Here is a 23,931-nt window from a genome sequence, read left to right as displayed (position 1 = left end):
ATCTGAAGAGATCAACCAGGGTTTATGGACATTGATTTTTTTTTTAGAAAAAACTACAAATTTTCTACAAATTTGTTTCAACATTTGTTATTACTCCTGTCCTCTTTGGGATAAGGTCGTGGTTAATGTTTTAATTCAAAGTTGTGATTTAATGTTGTGATTTAATGTTGTGGTTCAATGTTGTGATTTAATGTTGTGATTTAGTGTTGTGATTTAATGTTGTGGTTTAATGTTGATATCTAATGTTGTGGTTTAATGCAGTGATTTTATTTTGTGGTTTAATGTTCATTTTTCTATGTTTATTTGTTATTTTTGGTTGTAACTCATTGTTGTTGCAGTAGATATCTCTTTACATTTACCCAGTACATGAACTAGCTTTATTTTAACTTTGGCCTCAAAAGACATCAGATTATAACGATTCTTTATTACACATTTCATCAACAATAACAAATAATTAAAATGCTTTTTAAATTTGAAGTCTTACAAAGACTTAGGTTAGTATCCATGTTAAAACATAAATGATATACATGTACATAAATTCATATCTGACATAGAGATATGATAGTGAAAAAGAATACAATTCAAATGGCAAACTAACAATCTTATTTTGACTTTAATTCAATATAATTTAATTTTGAATGTAACGCATCTTCTGATTGGCTGACGTTGTTTTGTTTATCAGCTCATAGACATAATTTTGTCATGTGACCGTGGCGTCATCAACGTTTTTTCATGGTTTTCTCCGGTTTAAAATGAAATTTAGAATTAAAGAATAAGAAATGACTGTAATATTTTTTCTGTCTATTCGAAATAACATAAAAATGTGGTGCACACTTTAAAATAACCCGCTAAGCAGGTTATTCAGTGTGCACTACATTTTTGATGTTATTTCTTCATAGACAGAAAAAATATTACAGTCATTCCTTAAATGTTATTTAGAAGAGAGTATAAACATAATTAAACTTAACTGAAAGCTCCAATGGGAATACAGTACAAAACAGGTCCCAGTTATATTAATAAACCTATATTTAAACTTTTTATTTCAAAACATGGAACTACTGGTCATAATAGATTTGACTTGCAGAAATAAGATCAGAACAATTTTAGTAATGTCAACACTGCATATCTGCAGACTGAAAGGTCATCAAAGATGTCATCTTATAATTAGACATTACAAAATTTTCAAAAATAGATGGGTTTTAATGTGTCAGATGTAATTTGAATTTGAGTTATTTCCCTTGGCTGCTATGTCGGAGGTGTAACTTATGTATTTTCTTATTTGACTAACCAAATTGAAACAAGTCTTACTAGATCATAGTGATGAATCAAACAAAGCTTAAAGAAATCAAAATTGTTCAGAAAACAACATTTTCTAAAGTCTAAAAGTCAGTATAACAAGTTAGATTTGGCTGATTTATGAAGGAATTTGTGGACATTTACCCTTCAACAATAACAAGCTCTGGGTGTGGGATTTTTTTTTAGGGCTGTTTTCTGCTATTTGGTTGGGTTGTTGTCTCTTTGACGCATTCCCCGTTTCCATCCTCAATTTTATTTACCTCAATGAGACATTGACCAAATAAAACAAAAAAAAAACATTTGGTCTTTTTAATGCCATTTTGGGAAGTTTACACCAAAACAAGGTAAGTTAATAACTTTGGCAACTCTGCAATATTTCCTTTTACCAGACCTAAAGGAATGATAGAAACATGAAAAAAACATACAAAATCTGGATTTCTACTAGTGTACAGGTTTAAGCCTTTTCAACTTTCACTGTACTCGTAAAACCTCGTTCATTGAAAATATTTTCTGAGCAATGTTTTCTCTATTATCGTTTGCAATGTTTCTTTAATGGAATAAGTCTCTTGACAACAAAAATCATATATATATATAAAAAAAAGCTTAAAAATATAATACCATATATTTGTATAAAAATAAGTGCCATTATATGTTAATTCATGTAAGAATTAATAGTATTCTATTAAACACGAATCTTATAAAAATTCTACCTTTTTTTTGCTCGCTTTGAAGTCATTTTTATATCTCAAATAAAAAATGGAGAATACTAACTTTGTAGAAAAAGGAAGTTAATTAACAATGAAATGATACAAAAAATCCAAATATTGCATAACATCAACAAATACAAAAATATATAAAATTCCAATTCAGGTAAAAAGAAACATGTATAACAAGAAAATATAAAATAATTAGAGGCATTTAGAAGAATAAAATATATGAGCTACAACAGTTAGAGAATATCAAAACATAAAAGATAACAAGCAGCACTCTTTATTTCAGAAATAAAACATTTCAGAAAAAAGTCTGGAGTCTTTAGGTTAGTAAAAATACAAAATGACTCACTCTGGATTCATTTATTTCCATGGATACCAATTTTATTGGCTTAAGGAAAACAGAATTTTTAGTTTATACTTGATTTTATGGTTTTTAAAAATTCAATGTACAATGTATCAACGAAATCTATGAAAATTAAAACCCCATGAAATAAAATGAATCCTCCTAAGTATACTATTCAAAATTATTGTATTGTCATGTATAAAATTCCTATCACACGTTTTTCAATAAATACTCATTAACTAATTAAACCCCTACAAAAGTAAAATAACATAAGAGAGAAATTATCAGTCTATCTCCCATTTTTATCTTTATCAATCAGAAATACACTATTTTTTTGGGGGTTCTTTTTTAACGATTTCAAATCCAATGTACATATATATATGCATCTTACAAACACACTATGTCATGGCAAATTTTCAGGCAAATGAAATTTATAACAATTTTAGTAAAGGATAATTCTCTTTGGTCGGGTTGTTGTCTCTTTGACATATTCCCCATTTCCATTCTCAATTTAATTATTTATATTTTTCGGTGTACGGATCCTACCGACTAATTAACAGTTCCTGTCGGTAAATAGTTAGGCCTCTAGTCTACATATTGAACAAAATTTCAAAAATACTGTATGGACATATGTAAATTAAATGAATATGTATGTTGTTTCAATGAGTTATCCTTTTGATCCAAAAGACATGTCCTCTCTACATTAATATACATGCATATCCATTTCAAATAAATGCATAGTGAATTTCATTCAGCGGCAATTTCTTGAAGTTGTGGCGATTGACTTGAATCTAGGGAAATCTGACTGGCATTGATAGGAGTTTCTGCTTGGATTGGAGTTCCATCAGTCCTACTACCTGTGTCATGTCGAGAAGTTGTCCTAGATGTTGACCCCTGATCCCCTATTCGACCTTCCTCAGCATTGGTATTGGAAGATGATGTTGGTGTATTAGAATATTGGTCTATAGATATACCAGGGCCATCAGGTGGTATAAATCCAACAAGATTTGGTCTACCATCCCTGAAAAAAATATTATTAATTAATTAGACAAAACGTCTCAAAAATTATTTTTAATCATCTTTTTAAGTTTGAAATTTGATGTATTTTCAACTGTGTTCATGCAGGTCAATGAATTAAACAATTTTAATATTTTTCTGCTGGCATTAAATGCCAATTTATACAATTATCTTTATTTTGGTTGATAAACTTTTTTATCTATGAAAATAGTGAGAATGTATTGATTTCCATATTTAGTAAACCTCAAAATCTGTGTCAAAACCCTAATTTGGCATATGTTTTAAAACTTTATATCATAATGCACATGCAAACTTAAGTTTCAAGATGAGACAACAATTTCATAGACAGGAATATTCTTTTCTGCTTCTGTTTTTTTTTTTTGGCATCTGTCCTGTGTGCTTTACTGGTCTTGTGTAGTTAAACAAATATGTATATTTTAACATTTTCTTTAGCAGTTTCATTAATTTATCGACATTTCCTTAATTTACATACTGTACAGGAGGAAGTCCGACTTTCTTGTAATGTTGCCATCCCTTAAGGAAATCAGCACTGATTTTACTGTTCTTGGTATAATGCAGTAATATCCTCATTAAATATGGATCTGCTCTACATCTAGCAAAAATAAATAACATGTCATAAAAGACAACTACAATACTATTCCAACACAACCTCAAACTAAAATTCACTGGTATGAATGCTTTAAAAAAACAAATGATGCATATAGACAATAGTTGCAGATAAATCTATTATAACAATATGACATATGTGGAAAAAACAATAAAGATAAAATGTTATGCAGAACAAAAAATCTTACAAGTTACTTGCTATCTCTTAAGCCTCCTTTCCATTACAAAAAAAAAAATCAGCTTATATGACAAATTTAAATTTAAATTTTCAAAAAATAAAGTTTGGTTTTAACTGTTTTGTTTTACTTCTTAGTTCCAGAAGTATTTTTTTTCAGATTTATCATTCTGTTGTATGATTGTATGTGAGATAAATCCAAAGCTATGGCAGGTATCTTACCTGTTCTGAATTTGTCTTTCTGCTGTATGATTGGATGAAAGATATCCCCAAAGCACCGGCTGCTATCTTACCTGTTCAGATTTTTCTTTCCTTGCATGATTGTTTGAGAGATGATCCAAAAGCTATGGAAGGTATTTTTCTTGTTCAGAATTTGTCTTCTGCTAGAGATATCCACAAAATATTGCCAGCTATCTTACCTGTTCAGATTAAAGATTGAGATATATCCAAAATGACGGACGCTATCTTACCTATTCAAAATTTGTCTTTCACCAGCATGATTGAAAGAAAGATATCCCAAAGCTATGGAAGCACATCCTCTGATTTGTTCAGCCGGAGACAGAAGCTGTAGACAGAGGAGATTTACAGCATCTATAGAAACAATGGCAGCAGGTACTCCTGAAAAATATTTTTAAACATATAAACACAGACAAGACAAAAGCTAAGCCTTATTTATGCACTCATGTAGGGATATATACGTCAAGATTATCCATTTCATATCAAGAATTATGTTTAGAATAAAAAGAAATGTTGTGAGTAATATAAAGTAGAAAACAATTTTTTTTTAAATAATACATGTATATGTAAATACACTATAAATAGCAATATTAATATGTAAACTGATGGATATAACTATCTTAATGATTGAAGTTCAAGACCTACAAGCAAAACTTATAAAAGTTGCTAAAGTGAAAATTAGATTTAAATATTGTTGAATTTTGTTGGTACTAATTAGGAAGAATGAAGTAAAAAAATGTCATTGTCTGAAATCTCCATGTTTTTTAAGAAAATAAAAATATCTTGAAGACAGTGTTCCAAGCATAAAATGGTTGCCAAGGCAACCTGAATGCATTTGAACTGTCCTGGATAGGGAGTGAGATAAGAATTATCAGTCATATACACCACAATTGTTCTGTTTTGAAAAACTGACATAAGATAAGATATTTAACCAAATCTGATGGTTGTCTAAGTAAGCTGATTTCACATTGTGAACAGGACTTTTAAACATTTTTATCAGTTATTCAATGGTTTCAGTGATTAAATATTTACTTGGACAGGATCTAATAAAAATGTTGATAACCAACTCTTATGGAATAGATAAAATTGAGAATGGAAATGGAAATGGGGAAGTTGTCAAAGAGACAACAACCTGCCAAAAGAGCAGAAAACAGCCCAAGGCCACCAATTAGTCTTCAATGCAGCAAGAAAATCGCTCATCACTAGACAGGTTTCAGTTGGCCCCTAAACCATTATGTGTTTAGGGAAATGGACGCCACACTAAACTCCAAAACATATAAATGAATTAAAATTAAAAAACACACAAGACTAACAAGGGCTAGAGCTTACTGACTTGGGAGAGAATAGATCAAGTATTTGAAAGTAAAAAAATGGATACAGATGCTTTGTATATAAGATACTTTGTATATAAGAAAATTTATATATATCTATGGAAAAAAATTTAAAATAAATACATTACTAAAAAGCATAAATAATCGCTGTTTATGTATTACAGATATGTTTATGTAAATGAATATAAGTTTTTATTTATAAATGTTTTTTAGTTTTATTTAACCAATTTAGAAATTACTTTACTTAAGGTAAATTGTGATGTCACTTAGTTTCTGAGAACTGAATAATTTCAGAAGCCAAAAAAACTATGAAATGTAGGTTAGATTCCCTCTATTTATGAGAGGCTGTTGTACTTCCAGAGGGAGATTTAGATGGGACCAAGCCCCCACCCCCTTTAATAGAGCTACATATATACATATATGGTTAATTCATAAAATTTTTACATGTCCCATTCCAAACATTGTCTAGTTTGGGGGCCACCTTTTTCAAAATCCTGGATCCACATCTGACTTCCCCAGATATATCACTGCACTAAATATCAATAGATTCCTTTGGAATTTTACCTCAACTTTCTCTGATCTAGCTGTATATATATATATATATATATATGGATAATTAGCATGTTCCAGAGAGGTATACAGCCAGTAGAAAAATAAATTGAAATTGGTACTCCAGGAATTTATTCGCATAGCAACAATTTAAACCAATTTTACATCAAGCTTCTATAGCCTGCTGTACTAGTCGTTTGCTACTTAAGGAGGGAAATGATAACATTAAATGGAAGTTTTGTTTTTATTTCAACTTATTTCTATTTTTACTATTTACCAGAACGTTTTCCCGTGAATCCATAATTGATAGCATCCTTGCTAAAATGGGACAAACATTGAGAAGATCTAGTTTTCAGTGTTTACAGGGGAGGTAATATTTTGTCACTAGACTTCCCACTGAACTAATTAACCTTATCATCAAACTTTACCTACATCACAAAAACATCCAATATAGGTCAATGTGTCATAATTGTTGGTGTCTTAAATTAATTTATATGATTGTAAGTCACTTTATATCTTTTAAAATCTGATGTTTTGAAACTTTAAAGCTAGTGAACCCTGGAATATGGGGCATGTGATTATTGTCTGATAATACATGGTCAGTCATTTTAAGATGCACCTTTCAATATTTTTGGCATATTTTAAAAATCATATTTGCCAGTTATCTATAGATTTTTAATGACACAAAACAAACTTTCAAAGTTATCAATAAAATTCAATTAATTAGTTACAATTAGACAATTATTTTTGGGACTTCAATGACAGAGAGTCTTCAATTTTGATATAGTATTATTGGTCAAGATTGTGAATTTTGATTAAAGATGGTACATAATTTAAAAGCAATATGTTTGCCGATGTTCAAATGGTGAATGCAACCAACTAAGTGAACTACAAGCATTGAGACTGAAAAGACTATATGGCAAAGTATATCAATTATAAATGATGTGTGTATATATTTATCTATTGTACTAAATGAACAAAAATACTCTAATTACATGAAGACTTTTTGTCCAAACATTATGGAATTTTGTTATTTAAGGCCTCCACAAATGAATTCATTCTTTTCTTACTTTCTAAAAATGAATTGTTGGTCAGTCAGAATAAGTTTTTATATCGTTTTATTATTTTACTTTTTTTTTTATTATTCTTAACAAGTTACATGATATGTAAATTTGCCAGCATATCCACCTTTAATTTGATCTTATTTCAAGAACATGCTTGAAAATCCCCCCCCCCCCCCCCACACACACACTTTTACATTACCTAATTCATGAAGAAGGAAAAAAGGATTAACTTGAGAGCTTAAAGCCATATATTGTTTATCAGGCCTAAAATAACTCAAAAAGCTGTTCTTTTTGAAAATTTTGAAAATGATAAAAAGTTTTTAGACTTGTTATCAACTATTGATGCACTGCCTAACAATTATTCCCAGTGCTAAATTTAAATTATTGATTTGTGACTGGCTGGATATCTCATAAAAACTTTATATAAAGCACCTAAGTTGATTAAATTTATGAATGAGTATGTAATTGAATGTTTTGTTCAAATATAATGCATTCAGACAAAAAATGTTACATGCAAATATCAAATGTAACGCTAGTAATTAAGGAATAACTAAATCAATGAAGCCTTTAAAGTATTGTTATAACTCTGTTTAAATATTTGAATACACATTTGAATCTATGGCTAATCATTAACAGTGGTATCTAAAGCTTTATTCATAGTTATAAAAATACACAAAATAAGCATTGCTAGTATAATAAATAAGGCGTGATTTTGTAAAAAAAAAAAAAGAATAAATATTTGTTTTAGCATTTTAATTAATTATTTTTCATTTAGTTTATGCCTTTTTCATGCGTCCAAATGAAATATGTGAAATGTTCATTAGCAATGTCAAGGGGTGATCCAGGGTTTTGAAGAAACAGGGGGCATGATTGGTTGTTCTTTGTTTTTGTTGTCATAATGTTGCTGCCCCATTGACATATACCACAAATCTTCCTTATTCTTACACATTAAGAATGTTTTGAGTTTAGCTATTTCCTTTAATAATTTCCTGAAATATTCCTGATGTTTAAATAAAAATGTTAAAAAAATTCTAAAATGATGCATAAAGTATGGATTTTTTTTTTTCATATTTCTTTACAACATAAGATTAATAAATGTCTTGTAGACATCAAGTAAAATTCCACTATTTAAAAATATCAGTCTTAAAAAGCTTGTCAAAAATAGTTAACTTCTACAAAATATAAAATATTTAATTTGTTATATGATTGCATATAATTTATATATTTAAAAACATACCCCTCTCATACTCTAAAAAAGAAGACTCTATCACTATAGATCTTGTAGGTAATTAACAAATATGAAGATGAAAAAAATTAAGAACTGTGCTTTATATTTCTTATCTTAAGGGGTAGATCTAGCAACTATTGAAAAAGGAGAGGGGTCTATCATAGGAAAAGGGGTTTAAAGGTTAAACAATTATTTTATGTTAATTTTTACATGCTTTAACAAATTTGAGGAACCAAACCAGCCATTGAACCATGAAGATTACAGAGTTATCATATAACATTCCACCCTTTTTTTACAATTAAAGTCCCATAACTCTAAAATGACAATTCAAATAAAAACAATTGTCAGAAAAAAAACCGGGATATTTTCATTTCTATATTCAATCTTATTAAAGTGCATATAATCTTTTTAGTTAACATCACAAATATTCAGTGTTCATAGAGCTTTTTTAAAAATATATCATGAATGGCCTTAAATATTCTGGCAATTTTTTTAACAGGGAATATCCCAAAAATTTATAATCACAAGCTTATAAGGAATCGATAATGTTAATCAGAGCTAAAGAGGAATCTAATTTCCAAGTTGAATATCTTTAACAATTAAAATGTAACCAAAAAACAGATTATAACAATAGGAAAGATAATCCGTCTGAAACCATATAATTTTAACATACTAAGGATAATCCAATATATAACATTGCAGTACATATTATAATTGCTATGGACAAATGCCAAACTTTTCACCTCAGACATTGTAAACAAATTTCATAACTCCACAAGTTTGTTGTACTACATGTTTTTGTACTATCAATAAATACTGACTGCAGTAAGAGCATAATTTTATCTAAACTTGCAAATGTACTTTCTACAATTTAGGATCATTGTCCACTAAAATACATGCAATAGTTTAGACTTAGCTTACATTGTATGAAAAACTTTTAAAATGACAAGAAAATTTACCCAAAACTTTCATTTTTTTTTTAGCAGAATTGTACTGTAATCCTTGGAATGTTGCCATTAACTTTTTGTTACTTTCTTCATTCCATAAGAAATATTATGACGCTAAATTGTTTGTTAACTTTTTATTTTCATGGATCCCTTAAATTTATTTAATACCCTCATATAACTATATATATTTCATGCATTCATTGTTTAACTTCAACCCAATATATCTTAAATTCAACGCCCATCCCCCAAACAAAATTCATGATTACCGTAAAATGTGTTTTTAAAAACAAAATTACCATTCAAATTAATTAGTTACCTGCTCTTGTGTGTGATAATCTAGCAATGCAATCACATGCTAATGATATTGTCTCATTGGACATGGAGTCTTGAAGTATATCGACTATAAGTTTAATTCCAGCAGCAGACGACAAGGCCTGTTCCTCATCTGGTATTATTCTTGCTAATACTACAACCTGAAAATATTTTTGTTTTAATAATTACAATGAAGATGAAATTGATGATGATAGATGGCTGTTTAACGTCCAGTGGTAAGTTAAATGCATATCCAATATGACTCTTGCTTTGTACTAGACCAACAAGCTGAATTAACAAGATAACAGCCTGCAAGAAGATATGTCACCTTACCTAGACACAATACTGGACTCTGTGCCAACCAGTCTTTACTTATACTCCTAAATTTGTGCATAGCAAGAAGCAGCAAATACCAATTTTCAAGCTTTGGTTTGACCCAGCCGAGGATGAAACTCTCAACCCAGTGGCGGATCACGGGGATGGTGGTATAGAGGGCTCACACCCTAAACACACCTTTGGTAATTGTACAAAAAAAATGGATTTTAGGTATAATCAATATATGTTTTATGCATGTTATTTTCATGGTGAGATTTTTAAACGACTATTCACAGACTTGATAACAATCTGTCAACATTCTCCTAAAATGTATTCTCCTAGCAAATAACAAAATCAATGAAAACTGTTTTTATTCTCCTTATGATATCAAATCTAATTTCCTTATCTTATTAAGCGACAACATTTTTCTTTTCAAGAGAAGAAAACATCAATAAGTTCTTTAAATAACTTGCTTCCAGTTCTATCAGTCTGATATTTTGTCGTATTTTTTTTTTTTTTATCTTTTAGTAAATTTAAATGAAATTGTTTCAAAGAAGGCTCAAACTTTGAAAACAATAGATCTAAGCCCAAAGATAAAAACTATATTGAAGACCTTAATAATATTGGAAACAGTATTGCCGATCAATAGAAACAATAAAACATTTCCTGTACAGAATCATTTACTGACAGTTTTGTCAATAAGTAATTAGGATATCAAAGAAATAAAACTGTTATTATTTCTAAATGATAAAATTGGTTGTTGAAGCATTCAAATTAATCTTTTTTCAACAGATTTTTTTACAGCTGCAAATCTATTACTAGGATCCTAGTAACAGACTTCAGGTAAAATAGATACAAGTCAAAATTAAAAACATTATCTGTGCTTTTAAACAGCAAACTTGAGTTGATTACTGTTTAACCATGTTTAACACTGGCAAATATAGGCTATATTTCAAACATTGGTTTGATTTTGTATTAGTTGTAACCAATCATATTGTAAAAATTAACCTTGTATCTTTTTAATCATTGCAATTGATGAAACAAACTTGAAACTATTTTTTCAGTGTTCAAGGGATATAACTCAGAAAAATGAATGTATTTACCTTGCATCTTTTTCATTTATAATTGGAATGTATTAAATGACATGCTCGTCCTTAGTAGGGAAAAACATTTTGATTTTTGAAAAGTCAAAATACTTTCAGACTAGCAAACTTTATTTCATTTTGTTTCCAGATTTTTATACAGAACCCCAGTAATTTGTAAAAATTGATTAAAGATTTGCATCTTTAAAAAACAGTTTTATTTCTTCAAACATCCTTTCTTTTTAATGAATCCTTTGACTGAATGACACTTTTACTGATATCAGAAAGTCAGTAGCATTAAAATAATTTTCTCAAGAAAACATGTGAAAATTTGATGGAGGTAAAATTGAAAGAACTATAATCCAAAGTGGCATGATCAAAGTGGTTGTAAAGATCTATACCTGAAAGGCTGCTAGACATCTGTACATCTCATCATTAGACTGTAAAAATGGTGCAAAACAGTTAAATCTAACACCACCCTGATCTGCTATCTCCTTCTGTTCAGCAATGTTATTGTAGGCAAATGTGGCAAGAGCTAGCCCTGCTAACAGTCGTACCATTGGGTCAGATGAGTACATCAACTTGAGGATTCTGACATAACTAAACTCTGGGTATTTCTTTATTTCATCTAACACTGGCTGATTACCTAAATAGTAATATTTTACCAATCATTTAGAAAAGTAAGTACTAATAATTTACTAGTAAACTGACTGAATACTGTGGATTCATTCAAGTGGGATACCAATTTTCTTGTATTTCGTGGGTAGAGGCAATAAAACCACAAATTTAAATGTTCAATGAATTATAAATTTTCTATAGGCTTGTATACAGACTTTGGCAATTACATGAAATCAACAATCCACTAAAATAAAAGAATCTGTAGTAACATGTTAATGTGTATAAGATTCGTAATATTACCATCACTTATTTTGTGTTATCCTTTGTTCTTGTCCTGAATGTGCATGAAATATTTGCCACTGGATTTTAAACAGAAGAAAAATCAATACATAATATTCAAACTCTTATCCTATTCCTAACCTTTCTAGATTATGAAAATTACAAATACAGTGTATATGATTTTTTCAGCAAATATCATAAAATGTTCCAGGGGAGTCATTATGATTTCAGATTTAACACAACTTGAGTGTTGAAAATTGTTGTATAGCTAGGGTACTGCTGGCAATTCCCAACCTGCTCATAATTGGAGCCATCAAGTGTCACCTGTAATTGTTCACATCTTTGTGGATGGACGAATGGATGTCTAATGTTCAATGACAAATTAAATCCATATTATGGACAAGAACATGTTGATATGATAATATGAGCCCAGTGCTTTGTAATAGACTGACAAGCTGAGCTGGATTTTTTAATGTGCTAATTCACAAGATAACAGTTCACAGGGAGACAAGTAACCCTACCTGCACACATTATTCTTACTTTGATTGACCAATCTTGGCTCTTAATCCTAAACGCTGCGTCCTTAGGGGAGAAGCAGCAAATACCAATTTTCAAGTCTTTAGTTTAACAAGGCCTGGGGATTAAACCAAGCAAACTTCCATTCTTGAGGCGAGTATACTACAAAAAGACCAGTGACGTGGTACTTCACATCTTTGTACTTTTGGTCTTTAATGGATAGTTGTCTCATTGGCAATCAAACATCATCTCATTATCTTATAAATAAGCAACCAAAATCTAGCTATTTAACCTTGCTGTTGATCTCAGTCTCACTAAATATCAAACAAGACAAAAACTTTTCCAGAGCTATTTTTGTTTAGATTTATCTGAGTGTTTAAAGTCATCACATTTGATCTAGCCTAAATTTGTAAGTTTTCTGTACATGAAAAACTCTGGAGAATCTTATAAAAATTATACATTGTGACATTGTGTCATTGTCATATATTAGCAAGAACTTATTTGGTTAAAGCACATTGAGGAAATAAGTAGATTTTTGGAAAGATTTATGAAAATATATCTATAATCAATACTGTCTGACAACACATTTAATCAGCCCCAATAAAGTCTTTATAAAGTATATGATTTTTAAACTGCATAAAATTGCATGCAATAAAAATTGTTAAACCACAGCATGAGACCAATGGTGCACATAAAATACAAATTTATATACTATCAATATTGACTTTCTCAAGATCAATAAACTTTTGGATGTTGCTCAACTTTACTGACAATCACTTTACAAACCTGGATAAAATTGTAATTGAAAAAGATTTACAAAGTTTATTGAGAAAAGTGTTCAAGTGTTCAAGTCCTTTTAACCTTCTCTCAGTAAATGACTGTATAAAGAAAGATTTATTAAAGTTGAGATAAAAGCCAAATTTTTAAATATGCTTATGCATAAAAATATTGAATTTCTCATGCAGTTTTAAAATTGAGCTGAGTACAAAATAAATTAAAATCATTTATAAATAATTAGGACTGTAGAATTGTGAATTTATTCTATAAAGAAATGGAAATGTTTATTGAAATCATATTATGTCAATGTGCATTTATGTGTAAACTTTGTTTGCTCCAAGTAAACCAAGCATAGTATACAACCTACCATAGCAAATTACTTTTCATACATTACATTTTAGATTACAAAATGCTATCATAAGTCAGCAAAAACTGAAAGAAGCTTATTCTGGCTTTAAAGGCATTTTTACCCTTTTCTTTATTATGATGTATCCAATTATTTTGGTCTGTCTGCTTAATTTTATAAGGTCAATACCCTTACACTGACAATATCTAAAACCCTGTTGTCACTATTAAAGTTAACTTGGTGAAATTTTCTTTGACCAGGTAAACTTGGTCCAACTCATCTGTTGTCACTATCAAAGTTTTTCATCAAATATTTGGTCAAAGAAAAAACTGCACTGTGATTTGATAAATGCTGTCCAAGTCCATCCAAGTTTCATGAAAAAAAGGATGAGATTTTATTCCATCTAAGTCTGTCTTAGTTTTTGATAAAAGTTTTCTTTGATGGTTGTCACTGTAAAAAAAATCCACCAAATACTTTGGCCAAGAAAACTTGTACAAGAAAACATTGATAGTGATAATGGGTCTGGAGATGATGACCTGCCCAACACATCCTAAGTCAAAGACTGATATCTTATTATGAAAAATGTTTCCATAGAATTACCATGAAAAGGCTGTATCTAAAAAGTAGTTAACATCTCATTCACAAATCAAAAGTATAATAATAAGTATCTTTGGTAGGAAAACATGATATATACTGTAAATTCAGAAATTAATGCGATGTTTTTATTATTGCATAAAATGCGACAGGGTTATAATCGCAATAATTTAAACTCGCATTTTGAAATTTTTTATATGAATTAAACAGGATTTTTCTCAATATCGCAAAAATTAAAATCGCATTTTAGTCTAAAATGACAAAATCACAACAATAAATGCACGCAATAATTTCTGAATTTACAGTATTTAATTGTTGAGAGTAGAGAAACATTGTATTGCACCAGATTTAGTGGTGGAATCTGTTTCTCTAATGATTTTTAGACGATATGCAGACAAACATTATCCTTCTTTTCCAGCGATCTGCAAAAAAAGATGTGCTCTTTCTATGTAACGTCATCAGGCATGGTCAACTTTTTAGTGACGTCACAATTGAAGTTCAGAGGAAACAAGAAAATTTGACGTCATAATTGAATTTGGACCAATGAAGAACTGAGAATCAAACAAACCACATGTTGATTAAATAAAAATAATCAACAGGTCTGGAATAGGATTAATTGGCTAAGAAAAAGAGAAATATATATACATGTATCTGTAACAGGACAAGACTAAAATCTTTGAAGAGTCAGTTTAACCAAGCTTATAATCTAACTTCTTAGTTATCAAGTTGAAATTAACGTATTTTCACTGTAGTTTTGGTAAAAGAATTATGAAAAACAAAAATTTGTCAGACACATCCCCATCCTAGGGTAGTGGAGCTGCCAGATTATTAATGCCACTGCATGAGCCCCAAAATATAATGGAAAAAAAACATGAAGTGCTTTCAAAAGTTTATGCAGGCAATAAAGAAAAGATTTTTTTTTTAAATTTCAACGGCTATGGGTGTCGGTTGGTAAATCTAGATATGAAATACCTTTATCAGAACACTATTGTTGTAAAAATTTTGAAAGAGTATTAAATGCAGGGACAATGAGACTATACAACTAATCTGAGGAGTAACCATGGTAACGTTGGTATATTTCTCAACTTGTCCACTGAAGGCAAAAGCTGACATGACTCCAACATGTCTCTTTGGACCAGAAAAGCTAAACAATCCACAATGGCCTAAATATTGCAGGTTGTAACAAAAAACTATTGGCACTATGACATTGAAGAAAGATTCAAAGGTAAAAAATCAAAGGGATAAGATGTGCAAAACAATTTGACAATCTTTTTTGCTGGAAAATATTCAATACAAATGCTTTTGATTATTTTCTACCCCACTTGATTGAAATATTTATCTGGATTACCAATTTTTAATCAAAGATAAAGCTTGCTTTGAAAGGTTGACAGGTTTGACTTTTAAAGAGAAAATATGAAATCATTTGAACGAACATTAAATGTGGGCTACAGTTCACACCAACCTTTCACAATTTGTCAAATTAATATAAATGCCATTTTATTTATGCTAAAAAAATCGTTTTGTTCCTGCATTCAATGCAACATCACATTTAGAGGTATTAATTTTGAAATATATTTGGTAACCAGTGTTTAAATTGGTATTTCATTAGTTTTTTATTCTAACACAAGATTTATTTAAAGCACCTATAATTTGAATGTACCAAATTTAACTCTACAAATTTCTTCAAGCTTTATTTTACAACGCTTTATATTAAACTTAGTAAAAATTCAATGCAAAAGACATGCATTCCTTCCACCTTGGTGACACTGTCAAACTGAACTTATTCTCTGTGAAATTATCCATATCCTTACGAAAAACATGCAGATGTTCTCCATCCATGTGCAAATAAATGTATCTGTCACCAACCATGCTTTAAAGTTTTTACCTTTACTGGAAAATAACATTGTAGATTTAATATTGCTACAGTGCCAGTTCATCTAAAACATATATACAATGTATTCTGACTTATGGATTAACTGGAAAAGGGAACACGTCATTGCATGCAATATATTTGATCACAAATTCATGTTTTACATCATTTAGTTTATTACTAGCTATAATTCATTGTCTCCAGCAAAACTTCAAATTTTGCATCATATTTGTTCACTCTATCCAGGGATTTTACTCTCACAAGCATTCTTCCACATAAAACTTTCTATCTATGCTTCATGATACAATTTCACAACCAACACAGTGAAATTAATGTGAAATGATTTTGCTATACTACCCAGAAACATTAGGCAAATAGTTTTCGACTGAAGAAGGCCTGTCAGACCCATACATCTGAAACAAGTCTAATAACATAACAATTGTGACTGACTGTTCCTTAAAGGATGTTTAAAACAAGGATATACACTACTTTATAATTAACTAACTGACTAATTTCCGATTCTTCATTTCTAAAATCAAAGTTAACTCACCTAATGATACTGCCGCCAGCGTTAAAGCTGATTCAATCTGAATCTCTTCAGATCTTGAATGAATCATTAAAGCTACTAAAGATTTGATTCCTGTCAACTGTAATATCATGTTTTGATTTTTCTTGTGTGTCACATATCCTACTCCTAAACACAAGTAACGTATGGTCTTGATAACACTCAACACTATGTACTCCTTGTCTGATCCTAAATGCTTCCGTAATGGAGTAATACCATTTGAAGCAGATATTTCAGACTGGAAATTTAATGGTCCCTGAGCTAATATTCCAAGACATTCTGAACCCATATAATGTAAATTGTCTGACAGTGTATTGCAAAACTGAACTAATAAATTTACTCCAATCTTTTCAGCAATGTACCGCTTTACGTCAAACTCTGTTCCCGCCAATGCCCACAAAGCAAGAGCAGTTTTTTCCTGAACCTGCTCTGCTCTACTGTCTTTTAATAGTTTCAACAAAAGTTCTGGTATTTTCTCAGAAACAATGATTTTTTGAGTATCTGGATTGTTATTTGCTAATTTATGAATAGCTTCCACGGCGGTTGTTTGAACGTCTTTATTTTTCAGTCGTGTAAGTGTAACAATATGAACTGTCACCCCAAGACTAACAAACATGTTTTGATTGTTTTGATCATCATTTGCAATTTTTCCAACTGCTCTTGCTAGAGCGTGTAATAATTCTCTTTCTCGATTTTCTTCCAAAAGAGTAACAATCTGCTGCATACAACCTTGGGCATTACCAATCTGTGATTGATATTTGTTATCAGCTTCTGCTAAATTTCCAAGACAATCCGTAACTGGAATCAACACTTCAGGATTGTGAATTGTTTGCAAAACTTTCACAAGACTTGGTATTCCATTGTTCTGTGTAATGGGTTCAGCAAAGGAAGGAATAGGGGCTAATTCTCTGAGAATTTCTGCTGAAAGCTGTACAACAAAATGGTTGTTTGACTTAAGTAATTTGATAAATACTGGAATTCCCCCAGAGCTTGCTACCTGTTCTTTGACTTCATTCCGTTCAATGATATTCAGCAAAGTTCTGAAAGCTGGTATCTTTGCTTCATCACTAATGGAGCTTTTGGCAACCTTGACAATAGTAGTTACACCACCATGATTATAAAATGGCTCCCATTTTGGATTAATACCATCTTGTTTGCTACCAAGGGTTAAAATTTCCAGGCATTTTCCAGCAGACTCCGCTTCTTCCTCACTTTCTGAGCTCAAAAATCTTATGATATTCTTCCATACTGGTATCTGAGGATGTTCCAGTTTGATCAGGTATTCTAGCATCTCAATGTACTGTTTGAGTGCACATAGTTCAACTGCTCCATGATTATGAGTATTGATGACATCAACCTTTGCTCCTGCTTTCATCAGATGCTCAACAGCTTCAATCTTGTTACCATCTATGGCACATAAAAATGGGGTCATGTGAAGTTCATCTCTGGTTTCTAACTCTATAAACTCTTGATCCTCACTCAGGAAGAAATCTATTGACTTAAGAAAACCTCTGTGGGCAGCATTATGGATTGCTGCCCAACCATTGGATTCAAACTCGTCAGCCATTCTCTTTTTTCTGCTTCGTCAACAATGTCCTATAATTCTGAAACGAAAGATTATCTATTTATTTCAACCAATGTACAATTGTGTAAGATTTCCTGTGATGGTATGTCACAAGGAATATATGTGTAACAAAGAGATCATGTATAATCTAGCCAGTTCTAATGCTATTTCTATTATATCTATAAATTAATTATAAACATGGGATACTATTTCATTTGGATGACTATTGAACATTAAATTTTAATACAAAATTTCCTTATTTTCTATTCATTAAATGATAAGGGAATTTTACTTTGGGTTACCTACCATAGCTTAAATCAATCTAACTGACTTGCTTCAATCATAATACATACAACCTTTCCATATGGTGGAATAAATTTGAATTGATTGAATGACATTTTGTCCAGTCTTGATGTTTACAATTAATCAAATTTAGATGAATTCAATAAATGTGCCATCTATTATAAATTTAGAACATGTACTTAAGGTACTTTTTGAATATTTACTAATTCAAGAAATTCCTTTTTTTACAGAATAAACAGTTAAATATGACCTAAGATTTCTAGTACCTTAGTTTTGAATTATTATATTTCCAATAATGTGAATCAGTGCAAAAAAAAAAAAAACAAGAAAAAATTTCAAAGATTACATTTTTTAAAAGAATACTTAATAATCTCAATCATAATATTAGTTTCTGATATTTTATTACAGGTACATGTATACAGATGTCAACTCAATAAAATGCTAAAGTTGATAATTTATGGATATAAGTCCTTTGGAAATTGAAGTTTAAAACATATATATCAAAGTTGAATAAAAATATGTCACCATAATTAATCTATTCCAGAAATTTGGGGTTCAAAATGGAAATATCTTATGCAGGTTTTATAGAGTAGGTAGATCATAGTTAAACGGCTAATTTCTTTTTTTAGGTTTCAGGTAATAAAACAAAATGGAAATAGATATTCTTGTTTTCTTGCATTTTTACAAAATAAGGTAAAATTTGGATGACTTGCAGAAATGTTAAATTCTATCAAATCAACTTTATTTCCTCCTCCACATCTTGGCTAAATCACTATCGAAGATGATCCCTCTTTGAATTGCCCATGTTAATCCTTAAATTATCTCTCCTGACAAAATCACAGATTCTTTAATTCATTAATATGTAAGTAAATATAGATAATTTTTCCGAGTTTCTACAATATTGAGATCAAATGTTTTAAACTTATGCATATCTAAGGAAATTATGATTAATTCTTGGTTTTGTCATGGATTTATTCAGTAAAATCTTGCTATATAAATCCTTGGATTTTTTATTGTTTGAAAATTTTAAAAACATACAAGACTGTCACAGTGTGACTTATTAAAAAAGTAACAAAAAGGATGCCCCTTTTTCTCAACTTATCGTTACTTATCTACTTTTAGATTCTAAATGTAAAAATCTATTACATGATACACAACTAAGACAACTTCACAAGACTGGTTGAAATCTGATTCCAAGGCTAAGCTAGCCTAGTGGATTGAATCTAGCATGTAACAAAGGGGAAAACCCTTAGAACTTTGGAAAAATTTCACCTGAATAGCATTTAATGTAAAATTTTATACAAAAAACACAACAAGGCATAAAACAAATAAGTATTTATAGTTTGGCTAAAATCAATTCAGTTATTTGTGAGAGGAGGTTTTCGCTATACAACCCCCAAAAGGAAAATGTCCACAAATGAACTATTAATTTAGGCCTTGTTCAATGTATACAGACACGTTTATAATAAATAAAATTGCTCTAATTGTTTAGTTAAATATACATGTATATAGAGTACATGTAGTCTATTGACAAAACTGAATACTTCCCTAAACAAATATTCCTTTTTATTGATTGGTATCATCTTACTATTTTCAAGTATTTATACATTTTTATGTGCAATATCTATTGGAACACAGTGGCCAGACAATTTGAACAAAATTGGTACCATAATAAGGTTTCTTATTAAAGAGTTCATAGTCACAACATTAGTTATAATCAAATCATATAAATTAATATTTCTAAGGGACATAACTCTTTTTAAAATGGTTGATCAGCACTGATTTTCAAATTTGTCCAACGACATTTGCTGATATAAACCTATGATACAAGTTTTATTAAAATCTGACAAGAATTGTACATGTGAGAGCACTAACAAGATGGGACGGAGAGAATCAGATCAAAGACGGACAGACTGAGGCCCGGTATTTCTGTTCGTTGCAACATGTTGCACAAGGATGCATGTACAATAAGACTACATATAGAGGTAGTAATATAATTTTGGCTGAATTCCATTCAGTAGCTTCTTAGATGTAGATTGGATGTAATATTATGAGACAATGGGAGTGTGTTGATATAATTTATTATTTGTTAATATTTTTTTTAAAGACATCTCTTGAATCTACCAGCAAAGTGTTTTATCAAAACATTAACCATGGACCTTTTGAAATCATATTTTCAAAATGTTTACCTTAAACTCGAGTGAACATTTTAAAATCCTTATTTTTTCTTCTTTAATCCAACAATTTTGATGAACATTTTGAACCTTTATTAAATCATATTTGACAAAAGACTTTACATATCTTCAATTCACTTTGTTATAAATCTTTCAAAGGGATATATATACATATAAGTTAAGACGAAAACTAAACAAAGCTTTAAATAAGTATAATTCTATATATGTACATATTCATTAGAACAATAATCAGCTGCTTTTTAAATACCATAGTTTTACAATTGATTTTAAACCCTGTGTGATATAATCTATGAAATTCAAAAGAATTACTTGAAATGCCCTTTGTTCTTCACTAAAATGCATATGTAATGGCAGACAAATCCATGAGTTCAAATATATGCGTTTGTTCCAAAAATCTTATCAATTATTGACAATTTTTTACCCATCTTTTCATTTAATGCATGAAAAAATATTGTTACATTGTAGATTGATTTTGTATTAAATAACATGTGCATGTATCACATGGTTTTAAAAAACACACAAAACTTTAAATGATTTCAAAATAAAAAGCCGTCAAATGAATGTATGACTTTGAAAATAAATAGCTCTGCCATGAGTGCATGATACATCCGTCGCTTTTTCAACGAATAAAGTTCCATAACTCCTCAATGTCATACAAGAAATTTATAAAAAAAAACTAAAGGGAGCTTATTCAAATAGATATAAACCAGTCACCAAAGTTTCATAAAAACTGCTCAAAGCATTTTTGAGATATTGTCCGAAAACTGGAAAATTCCCCCTTTTTTATTAATAAAATTTCCGTAACTTGGAAACGTAAAATCTAAAATTTATAAAAATTCAAAGGAAGGATATGTCAACAGATATAAACAATTCACCAAAGTTTCATGAAAATTGGTAAAAGCGTTTTTCAGTTAATGTCCAACATGTTGACGACAGATGGACAATGGTATACCATAATACGTCCAGTAAACGGGCGTATAAAAAGTACTACAGAAATAGTTGTCAACAAATCATAAAAGTCTTACAAACTTAAGCGCTTAACCAAAAAATTCTTTTCAGTTTTATCTTATACAAGATCCTTATCCATATTAATGCAAAAAAAATACAGCTAACTCTAAAATTAAATAGAAAAGCCATTTTCTTCTACCTTTGATCTAGCTTCAGATCTAAAATATGACTGAATGTGAAGTTGCCATCTATTAAAATTGAATTTTCCCCTACTGTTCCAATTGAGCTTTCTTAAATTTTAACAGATTTAGGAAATTGAGTATGTAAATTAAATTTGTAAAAGCGATAGTCATTCATTCCAAATTATTGACAAACAATTTATGAAGAGTTTTGGTAGCCGATAGATTTGTTCAAACCTTTTTATATTAACTTTGGTACTAAAATTGATCTTTGTTCGTGTCTCAATTCATTTAAATAGCTATTAAAAAATATGCATTAAACTTATAGCCAAAAATTTTATCAGAGCTGCTAATACAAGTACAAAAATGTTGTTGTAGATTTGAACATTTCAAAATTTTATTTTGATAAATAAGTCTAATTCATGTACATTATTTAGTAGGATTCATAAATAAGCATAATCTTTTTGATAATTCTATTTATTTTGTATTGTACTTGATAGTCTGTACTGTCAGCCACTAGTCTGATGCCCCAGACTAGTAAAATTTTATTCAGACTAGTAAACTTTTTGCAAAACTTTTAGAAACATAAGGAAAGTGTCTGAATATTTGTCTTCTGACTAGTACAACAAATGTAGTTGCAAAAGATTTTGATGCAGATTGCTATAAGCAGTATTACGTTTGGAATAAAGAATATATATACATGTATTATATGGCTTGCAAGAATAATAAAATCAAATTGCATAATTGATATACAATACCATACATCTCCTTTTATTCATAAAGGTAGTCATTGCGCTTTATTTTTGATACCTACCTAGTTCATTGTTGTGAGCTTTTTCTACAGTTTCTGTTTTGTGTTTTCTATCTTTTTTTTTCAAAGAAGGTTTGGCAATACATGTATCAAATATGCTACCAAAAAGCCTTGTTCTAAGCTGTCTGCAGGAACTCAATCTAGAGTGACAAATTTCAGGACCATCCTAGAAGTCCATCTACTTTAACCTATATGTATGAAACATTAACCACTGGACCCTCAGAAAATAAGCAATACAATTAATATGCAATTGCCTAACTCAAGAATTACAATACCCATTAACTTAAGTGCATATAGTACACTTACCATTTAAAACTTCCACCCTAGGCCCTAGACCTCTCCTGTCTGGCAGTAAAACCCTAATGCTAAAATAGGGCTTCCATTTGGTTGAGCCATATAAGTTAAATAGGCAGGCACATTCGGTTGGAATGTGTACATTAAATCTGTTGCCCAGTATGGGAGATTGCAGGGCTCTTTACAAGTTAACGAACACTTGCATTAACTCTCTGAATGGTCCGTAGGTGACCTGTTGCAAAAATTTCTGCATGCCCGGCTATCCATTCAACAAACCCTCATTTTCCAATCTGTGGCAATCCAAATTTCCCATCTTTCATCCTGGACACACTTCCTTGTAGAACCTACCTATTGTTATAATCGTTAATTTGTTCTTGTCCTGAATGTGCATGAAATATTTGCCACTGGACATGAAGGAAAGAATGGTTCCCTTTTCAAGGTAATTTGAAGATATGCACTACTGTTAATCTTTATATTGTGACAGACCGAGAAAAGTTCTCTTCTTGTTTAATGGGAGTTAAAAGCAGAGTGTTAAAAAAGATTTGTTTTTAGAAGATGCTTGATGCAATGCTCCAAGACATACAACACAAATGCATCTTAAATAACACTGTTAATAATTTCTAATAGTCATTATTTTGTTTGCAGTTTATTTACATAAAGTCACACTCTGTTTATTCTTACCGTTAATAGAAAGTAGTGTATCCATTCCAAAGTGTGACAAACACCACTGTTGAAAGTGATAATTCACTGTAGGTGTGTAGTATTCATTTTACTTGCATGCTTCGTGTGCTAGAAAATACTGCAATACGATTGGTTGCTAAGCGCGCACTTGTTAA

The 23,931-nt window shown here is 30.1% G+C and overlaps 1 protein-coding gene across 3 annotated transcripts; it reads right to left on the bottom strand.

Moving 5' to 3' along the window:
- Positions 1 to 409: 409 nt before the first annotated feature.
- LOC127701479 (ankyrin and armadillo repeat-containing protein-like) lies at positions 410 to 23,912 on the bottom strand. 3 transcript variants are annotated; one of them, XM_052205352.1, is made up of 8 exons: positions 23,777 to 23,912; positions 16,787 to 18,405; positions 11,638 to 11,882; positions 9,844 to 10,000; positions 8,590 to 8,601; positions 4,642 to 4,789; positions 3,863 to 3,982; positions 410 to 3,373 (listed from the first exon to the last, which is right to left on the bottom strand). In XM_052205352.1, the coding sequence occupies exons 2-8, from the start codon at positions 18,366 to 18,368 to the stop codon at positions 3,100 to 3,102; spliced, it is 2,538 nt and encodes an 845-aa protein (XP_052061312.1). In that variant the 5' UTR covers positions 18,369 to 18,405; positions 23,777 to 23,912; the 3' UTR covers positions 410 to 3,099. The 3 variants fall into 3 exon arrangements, with proteins under 3 accessions (XP_052061312.1, XP_052061313.1, XP_052061314.1); XM_052205353.1 differs by lacking the exon at positions 23,777 to 23,912 and adding an exon at positions 20,858 to 20,978; XM_052205354.1 differs by lacking the exon at positions 8,590 to 8,601 and having other exon boundaries at positions 23,777 to 23,911.
- Between the last annotated feature and the right edge of the window lie 19 nt (positions 23,913 to 23,931).

Source organism: Mytilus californianus, unplaced genomic scaffold, assembly GCF_021869535.1.
Source record: "Mytilus californianus isolate M0D057914Y unplaced genomic scaffold, xbMytCali1.0.p SCAF_5, whole genome shotgun sequence".
In the NCBI taxonomy this organism is placed as follows: Eukaryota; Metazoa; Mollusca; class Bivalvia; order Mytilida; family Mytilidae; genus Mytilus; species Mytilus californianus.
This window is presented reverse-complemented; position numbering and strand designations above follow the sequence as displayed.